Genomic DNA, 7,647 nt, shown 5'->3' with positions numbered 1-7,647 from the left:
TGGCTGTCCCCCTCCTGCTCCATCTGGGATCTCCATTTGTTCCCAGTCCTGGCACCCCGTGCATCACGAAAAGCACAAACCCATGCAGTACCAGGAGAGCAGCTGCCTGCTCAGGCTGTCCAGGAGGACACATGGCAGTGACAAAAACCTCATCCCTTCTCCCTAACCACCATGGAGCAGCAACAGAGCAGGCAGGGACTCCACAGGGACACGACAGACAGAGCCACCCACAGCCACCACCAAAAACTGGAACCTAGGGATGCGTGGTGCCACTGCCCCACCAGGACGGCCAAACGCTGGAGCACAAACTCCAGCTTGGGGATGGCTTTTTCTTAAAGGAACAGCGGGACAGAGGGCGGGGGATGGGGAAGGGGGTGACAATGAGGCAGGGAAGGCTCTGCTCCACCCCAGCTCCCCCGGGATCAGAAGGGCAGGGGATGGGGAAGGGGGTGACAATGAGGCAGAGAAGGCTGCGCTCCACCCCAGCTCCCCCGAGGCAGGACATGTCGCACGCAAATCCCGGGAATAAGAAGGACAAGGCGGAGCTGAGCGACTCAGTTGCTTTATTGGGGGGGTGTGGCAGCCCTCCACGGGGCTGGCTCACTCGGAGATGCTGCGGAAGGACTGGACGGCGGGGCTGGCCGCGCCCCACTCCACGGGCTTGCGGTACTCCCCCTTGGGCAGCACGTACTGCCGGCCCCGGTAGTTGGGATGCTCGTAGAACACCCAGACGCCCTCCAGCACCCTGCAGGCGTGCACCTCACGCATGTGCCACTCCTCCATGATGGAGGGGCAGTCTTCGGTGGCTTCGAACATCTGCCCGCCAAAATCTCCCTTCTCAAACACCTGGATGTGGCCTCGGCCTCCACTTGGCTAGAAAAAAAAAAAGGGGGGGGGGAGGGGAGAGAGAAAATTATAGAGTCATGGAAAGGTTTGGGTTGGAAGGGATTTAAAGGTGATCCAGTTCTTCCTCCCTGCCGTGGGTAGGCACACCTCCCACAATCCCAGGTTCCTCCAAGCCCCCTCCAACCTGGCCTTGGACACTTCAGGGGTGGGGCAGCCACAGCTGCTCTGGGTGACTTTGGCAACCAGAGCATAGGATGGAGGCACTGACACATTCCAGCTCTGACATGGGGGCAGAGTTTGGGCACAGCCAGAGTCAAATCAGGTACCAACCACCCCCAGCACACCAGGACAGGGCTGAAATCTCACCTCAGCCTCCAAAAGCACAGGGAGAAGCAGCTAGGGTAAATTTTAACAGAGCCTCATGGGCAGAACAGGGATAAGCTTGAGTCAGCGGGGCCGGTCTCACTATCCCGGGCAGCCTTGAATCACTCAGTGCCCCTCGTGAGCATCAGAGAGCCAGACGCCCTCCAGTCCCCTCTCCTCCGGGCGGAGAGGAGTTTAATGAGCTGCTGACCCCGGCGGGGCCGTGTTGCTGCGGAGGCAGCGCTGGTTCCCACCGGGATTGGAAGCGCTCCTTGCCCGAAGGCACCGCGGCAGCGCCTGAGCTGCAGCTGCCAGGACACCTCTTCCCCCGCCTCCCCAGCCCAGCTCTGCGGGATCTCGGGGTCTCCCCAGGGCAGGGGAAAGCCAGGACCAGGTGGATATGCATGATAAGGCTCCCACATTTCATCCTGGTGGAGGAAGCTGCGCTGCTCTTACGTCTCACACATGTTTTGGCTCCATGTCTTAAGGCAGGTCAGTGTTCTGAACGGGCTGGAAACTGTCCTTGCCCCATGAAAAGGGATTTAGACCCAGCTCAAAGCCAGAACAGGCTCAGAGAGGCGTTAGACTCCCAGGCAGAAAAGCAGAACCCATTCTCAGTTGTGAGATCTGCTCCATGCACTGGGAATTCACAGCCTTGCTCCAAGTCAGCAACCCATGGATCACCAGAGTCTGCCCCACTACTGAAAAACCTCAGCAGCAGCAGCACCAATCCACACTTCATCCACAGTTTTGAAGGATGCCCCTCCCCATAGGCTTCCCAAAAGGATAATTCCCTCTGTTCCTTTCTCCCATCATCAGTTAGGAGGGGATGAGCACACCTCCTGTGCTCTCCTCACACCAGGAGGCACCAGGCTGCTCCAAGCATGACCAAGGAGGGCTCCAGGAATCCCTCCTGTTTCTGGGCACTCCAAGGCTGCTACTGAGCTTGGTCTTCACACCCAGAAGGGTTTGGTCACACGGATTGAGTTCCCTGTATCAGAAGGGAGTCCTGGCTTGCTGGAGAGGAAACTTCCCCTCATTCCAAATGTTCCTGCAAAACCTCCATTCCACTGTTACAGGCCTTGAGCCTGTTGGGTCAGCTGGTTACACATCAGGGAAAAGGCAAGAGGCAAACTTTGGAGCAACCTGCCTGGACACTGAAATCCCTAAAGGAACATGCTGATGAAACTACCTGTGGAAACACCCACACTCAAAGGGATCTGTGTCACGGACATATTTTATAAAAAATTCTTTTCCTAGGAATTTTTCTCCTGAGAAGCTGAGAGGCCTCAGAAACAAAAGGTAAACAATAATTATCTGCTGCTGTGGAATGCAACAGGTGGATCTTTGATTGGTCTCATGTGGTTGCTTTTAATTAATGGCCAATCACAGTCCAGCTGTCTCAGACTCTCTGGTCAGTCACAAGACTTTATTATCATTCCTTTCCTTTCCTTTCAAGCCTTCTGATGAAATCCTTGCTTCTATTCTTATAGTATAGTTTTAATACAATATATATATAATAAAATAATAAATCAGCCTTCTGAAACACGGAGTCAAGATTCTCATCTCTTCCCTCTTGCTGGGACCCCTGTGAACACCGCCACAAATCTGCCTTTTCTCACTGCAATCCAGACTGGGAGACATTCACCTTCTCCCCACACCAAACACCTTGCTACTCCCAGAGCAGGACCGTGGGAGCAAACCCCTGCAGCCACCCCCTGTGTGGCTCCCTGGGAAGATGAACACCACGTTCCCCCACGTGAAACTCTCCCACGTTGGGATAACTGGCAGCATCCCCTGGCAAGGGGTGACACCTACGATCTGGATGTACTTGCAGGAGCCCAGGCGGTCATTGAGGCCCATCCAGTGGTGGTAGTCAGGGTACTCCCCGTGGGTCAGCACGTACATGTTCCCAGCATAGTTGGGCCTCTCGTAGGCCACCCAGGTGCCTCCATCCACACGGATGGAGTTGCAGCGGCTCAGGTAGGTGTGGAAATCGGGGCAGTCGCTGTCGCACTCGTAGTAACGGCCCAGGAAGTTCTTGTCTTCATAGAAGGTGACCTGAAACGAGCAGAGGGGGCAGAGAGGGGAGGTTCCTCATCCAGAACATCTCCATATTCCAGCCACATCATGGCAGGAAATATCTGAAAGCAGAGCCCTCGAGTGTGGCATTCATGTTCTCTGAAAAAAACCCTTTGCCCAGGATTTTTCTCCTGGGAAGCTGAGAAGCCTCAGAGAAAAGGAAAACAATTCTTATCTCATTTGATCCTCCTGTGTTTCACTCATTTGGAACGTATTTGGAGATTGTTTACCACAGGTGGTTGTTTCATTGGATTCTGGTGTGAGTCATTTTCACTTATTGACCAATCAGTGCCAAACTGTGTCGAGACTCTGGAAAGAGTCACAAGTTTTCAAAAACTCATTCATTGTCAGTGTTTCAACACAAATCCAGGACAACTCTCTCACTTTTTATTTTTAATCATTTGTTTTGTGCTAAAAATTTAATTAGTCAGAGTTTTCCCAGAGCTGGTTGGTCAGCGTGTCCCACCAGCCTGACCAAGGGATCTGGGGAGTCAGACTGATTATGCCAGAGGATTCATGCTCTTGATTTTGTAGCCAGTTACTGGACATTTATTAGGATAATGCTATTTTCCTCTTAATTCCAAGGACTGATTTGCCATCACAAAGCAGTTGGTGCACACAAAACAACCCATCCCCTAATATCCTGAGCAAGCTCTTCCCATCTTCAGTGGAGAGCTGGGAATCACTCTGACCTTTCCAGCAGTGAAAAGAGAGCACTGAAATACCCAGCTCCTGTTTTCCCACTCTTGGGCAGTTAACCACACTGGCCAGGTCTTCCTGGCCACAGCCCACTGCCTTTTCCAGATCCTGCTTTTGGATCATTGTCCCTAAAGGTATCACCCAAAAAATCTGCCAGCCTGACCCAATGGCAACACTGAAAGCTCTGCTCGCTGGGTTTTGCAGTCATGCATCACCAGTCACCCTCTTCTTAAAGCCAGTGGTCAAGAAAGCCAGAGCACCCCTGGAAAACCCTTTGCAGGGATTCATTTATTCCCAGTGTAGCATTATCTTCTGCTGGGATGGCTGATCCCTCTCTCCAGCATCTGTCCCCAAGCTCTGATCCTGTCCCACTCCTGTCCAACATGGTTGATGATGAACTCCGCCCAATGTGGATCTGCTTTCTGGGCAGAGGGAACCTGGAAGGGTTCAAGGCCAGCTTGGATGGGACTTGCCGCAACCTGAGATAGTGGAAGGTGTCCCTGCCCATGGAGGGGAGTGGAACTGGATGGACTTTAAGGTCCTTTCCAACTGAAACCATTCTGGGATTCAGTGATGTTCCTTCCCCACCCAGCCTTACACAACCAAACTGGAGCCTGATGTTTCCAGGGGGGAATTTTCCCTATATTTATAAAATCACAAAGCCAAAGAAATCCAAAGGCACATTAAGCATATGGCTGTTGCTACAAAACTGTGTCCAACTTAAGTCCTGCTCCTTGGTTTAATTTCAGAATTTAAGGGATCCTCCCCACCCGTTCTCCAGCACAGCCCTTCAGACACACCCTCAGCTCCTTTCAGACCTTTGCTTCCCAGCTTTCCTCATGGATTCAGGCACCAACAGAGCAGGTTAATGTTTTCACCCATAGAATAATTACAGATTCCAATTCCAGATTTGCAGCTTTGTTTCTGTCCCTTTTCACTCGCAGGGAAATCACTTTCCTTCAGCCAAACCCTGCAGGAGCTCTGCTCAGAGCACTCCCCTGTTAACCTCTCCGTGCCCAAACCTTGCCTTTTGGGGGTTACTAGGCACATACCACATTTGCCAGAGCAGATCTTCCCTGCAGGAATGTAAAACACTCACTTTGGTCCTGTCACCTGAGTTCTTTTCAACAGTAGCTTAGCTAGAAGGAAACTCACAAAAAATATCCAGCAGTGCCTCCTCTGACAGCAGAGATCCCTTTCCAGGGCAGATCACTCACCGGCATTGTGAGAAATTGTGTTTAATTCCCTACTTTGCCTTTTTCTTCTCCCTGGAATGTGCTAAACAAGAGCACAGCAGAGAGAACGAGGAGATAACTCCTCCTGGCCATCTCGCTGCCCCCCAGCAGTACATATTCCATTAATTCCCCGTGACACACTCCGAGGGGACACGGCTTTTGGCAGGGGAAAGGCAGAATGTGCTCAAGGCTTTCCAAGCTGACAGGAGACTCAAGGATGGAGTAGTTGCAGTTCCCCAGCACCCTTTTTAGGTTTAGGTACAGAAAGTTTGCACCCCGGGATCTGGGAGCCACCAGCACTCCCTCCTCAGCTTCCCAGCCCAACAGCCTGAGAGCCACAGAGCCGAAGGACACGGAAAAGCCAGGACCAGATCTCCCGTGGCATTGCCCAGTGCCTCCAAACCCACCGTGCTTCCAAAGCCCCTTGGGTCTCACAGCCTCCACAGGCTGAAAGGAATCCAGACCAAAAGCTAAACTCAGATGAAGCTCTTCCTGCAGCCTCCTAACCGTGTGTGCCATTCCACAGGGGACACTGGCCCAAGTCCTCACCCTCCTTTCCTTTCCCAGCTGTTTCTCCCTGCCCGGTCCCAGACTCAGTACAAGTTCTGTGGGATCAGCCAGCTTAGCTCTGCTAAACCCAAGCCTGAGGTGCTGGATCCCCACCTGAGATGTCACTCCAGCTGAAGCTGAGCTTCCCAACCTACCTCCTTGTGTGATTTCAGTTCATCCCTGCCGAGTGCACCAAATCCCAAGGCCGGTGTGCACCCCTCAGGGAACACTATTCTCTTCAGTGATATGGCCATCCATGGAGCCTTTCTGTCCCAGCACACCCTCTGCTCCACCATGGAAAAGGGATGTGGCAGCTCTGCTGGTGCTGGCAGTCAGGCTCTCTCCAAGGGAGCCTTCCATGAGACCTCGCTCTGCAAGCGCAGTGATTCCTGGCTGGCACAGCTCCTCCACCCCCAGTTCACAAGGCATCAGACCCTGCTGATTTAGAACCATTTCAAAATGCCTCTCACCACTCACTGCACTTGACTCCATCCTCTGGCAGAGCCACACCTAGAGGAACCAGCCAAAATCTGGGAAAATACTTGGGAGGGCTCAGCTCCAGCTTCCCTCCGTGTTAGGAGGGATTTCAAGCATCTCCCCCTGCCCACACACTGACAGAGGGGGAAGCTGTCAGCAGAACAAAAAAAACAAAGTTTGTCCACAATTCATCCCTGCGAAATTCTGCACTTTTAGCCAAAATCATGAATATACACTGCAAACAAACTTACCTTGGTTCCAGCTCTGGACATTTTCCGTTCCAGCCAAGCTCCCCTGTGCCGGAGGAACGTCAGCAGCTGTTACAAACAGCCAGGATCCGAGGTGCCCTTTTTATAACGGGCTTGTTTTAAACCAGACAGCCGCTTTGTCATGAGAATGGGATCCAAAAATTGAGTCAGTGATTCTGAGGCTATAGCCGATTTCCAGAAAAGCAAACAGGATTATGGAATAAAGGAAGGCTTCGCCATCCTCCCTTTGTTACCATTTGCTGAGTCAGAACACCAAAACTCTGCCAAATGCACTCAAAACACGCAGCCCCCTGCCAAGGGCAGGTGGTAATTTGGCTGCTCCCTCCCTTCCAAGCTTGTTAAACAAGCAGGAATCCTCGTTGGCTCTTAGAGACCCACCCCATTTGTAAGGAGGGCACATGGTATTCATCAGGGAATGTTCTGGTGCAGTGAAGGATGCAGTTAAGGAATGACCAACAAGTGCTCAGAGCAGACATCAGAGGGTTGCAAAGACCAGCTCTGCATTGAAAGCTCTCAATGGAGACATCTATGCAGCAAAGAGGCTGCAGATTTTCCTGGGAAACCCTCAGCTGGAGCCACACCGCTCCAAATATCTCCTGACACAGAGGGAAAGAAGGATGTGTGGCCATCTCTCCACTCCCCACAAAGTGAGTGATTTCACACATCAAACGATGCTCAGATTTCTGGCTGTCTCTTCAAGTGTCACAAATTCAACCCCAACTCTCAGCCCAGCACCTGAGGTTGGAGCAGAGGAGTTTTCCCTTCGGCCACACTTCAGCCCTGGGAGCGAGGAGGCCGAGGATCACTGGCTTCCACAGCCACCCCCCCGCCAGTGCATTATGAAAAACCACCTCTGCAGCTATTCAGTGCCCCAGCCCAAAGGCTTAGTGAGACAAAGGGACACGAATTTGGCACAGCAGCGCCCGAAACACGCAGCCCCTCTTTCAAATCTGTCAGGACAAGCACTCTCGCAACAGCAGCTCTGTAAATGCAGGCAGATGGGAGAGCCTGGGGCACACACAATCAGCAGCTGCTCCCCTTCCCATTTTAGGAGCCTTGAATCACCCAGAGCTGTTGCTCTCACTGAGGCCACTTGGATTGATTTAGTTTTTAACTCCTGAAGATCG

The 7,647-nt window shown here is 52.5% G+C and overlaps 1 protein-coding gene across 1 annotated transcript; it reads right to left on the bottom strand.

Annotated features, from left to right (window-relative positions):
* Nucleotides 1-546: 546 nt before the first annotated feature.
* On the bottom strand, nt 547-3,306 carry CRYGS (crystallin gamma S; the record flags this gene model as incomplete). The annotated part of the gene is made up of 2 exons (XM_059855115.1): nt 547-873; nt 3,028-3,306. Coding segments are annotated over 2 exons (552 nt in total), but the record flags the coding sequence as incomplete, so codon positions are not given.
* Nucleotides 3,307-7,647: the final 4,341 nt, after the last annotated feature.

This window comes from Haemorhous mexicanus, chromosome 10 (assembly GCF_027477595.1).
Source record: "Haemorhous mexicanus isolate bHaeMex1 chromosome 10, bHaeMex1.pri, whole genome shotgun sequence".
In the NCBI taxonomy this organism is placed as follows: Eukaryota; Metazoa; Chordata; class Aves; order Passeriformes; family Fringillidae; genus Haemorhous; species Haemorhous mexicanus.
Note: the sequence above shows the minus strand (reverse complement) of the source record. Positions and strands in the feature narration are given on the sequence as shown.